Source organism: Adiantum capillus-veneris, chromosome 27 (genome assembly GCF_014529385.1).
Source record: "Adiantum capillus-veneris isolate H3 chromosome 27, ASM1452938v2, whole genome shotgun sequence".
NCBI lineage: Eukaryota > Viridiplantae > Streptophyta > Polypodiopsida > Polypodiales > Pteridaceae > Adiantum > Adiantum capillus-veneris.
Window position 1 is genome coordinate 29,479,314 of NC_140957.1, and position 1,023 is coordinate 29,480,336.

General features: G+C 46.2%; 1 protein-coding gene across 1 annotated transcript; it reads right to left on the reverse strand.

Annotated features, from left to right (window-relative positions):
- Positions 1 to 315: 315 nt before the first annotated feature.
- On the reverse strand, positions 316 to 750 carry LOC147421711 (uncharacterized). The gene has a single exon (XM_086502963.1). It carries the CDS (start codon positions 748 to 750, stop codon positions 316 to 318), a length of 435 nt encoding a protein of 144 aa, XP_086359089.1.
- Positions 751 to 1,023: the final 273 nt, after the last annotated feature.

Consider the following 1,023-nt stretch of genomic DNA (forward strand, 5'->3'; position numbering starts at 1 on the left):
GGCTCCTCCCTAACTGGCTCATTCTGGCCCATAACTGGCTTCGGATCCTCCATGCCTTGCTCGTTTTGCTTTCTAGTTGGTTCCTCCCTAACATATTCGTGCTCCTCCATAACTGTCTCTATTTCTTCCATGACTGCCTCAGGGTCCACCCTGGCCTACTCATGCCCCTCTACCGGCTGGTTCAGCCTGCCCATTTATGTCGTTTCTCTCCACACGTAATCGTGTCCTTCTGTTGTGTTGAGCCCTAGAAGACTCTGTCTGTCGTGCACGAGGATGGAGAGGGGGGATGTTAAGAATATCCATGGTTCTACTATCCTAGATAGGTATTGGCTGAAGCAGCCCATCGTAGCGAAAGCGTAGCCTCCGAAGAGTGTCAAAATCCTGTGGCATGATAGTAACACGGTGTGCATGGGCAGCCAGGATATATCCATTGCTAAAGAATTCAACGAAGTAGTCTTCTGCAATTTCTTGCAGGCAGAGAAGTGCTCTGATGGCCCATCGTATGCCCACTCTCCCATGCTCGTAAATCTCTTGCACTACTCCTCGCTGAAAAGGAAGACGTGGAATGGCTTGTTGCTTGTGTCGTTCGATCCTTTGTAGCTCTTGCAGGACACCTCTGTGCACCTCGTATTGGTGTCTTCTTGCTTGAGCATGCAAAGAGACACCTGTTTCCCTTCTCACCTGGACTTTATACGAGGCATCTCTACAAATAGCATAACAAAAATTGACGTCATTATTAGTGAATGTCATTTGTTGCACAAGGGACTTAAGCTTTCTAAGGTCAGCACAAAGCAAAGAAGTACACCAAATATGGTTGTATTGCCTCTACTCCCTTGGTATTGACCTCACAAAATTATAATAGCATACCTCTATAGTGTGTTTTGAAATTTGTGTCGTGGTGTTTTTGGTTTGCTCGCAAACACTCTCCTAGGTCTGGCGCTTTCACGAGCTTTCTGTACAAACATCATTACTAAAGACTTGAGCCATATTCTGTGATCAAATATCCTTTGTGCAGAAGGTGCT

Excerpts from the sequence above, each read along its gene's own strand:
- LOC147421711 (XM_086502963.1), bottom strand. The coding sequence starts at position 750 with ATGACATTCACTAATAATGACGTCAATTTTTGTTATGCTATTTGTAGA.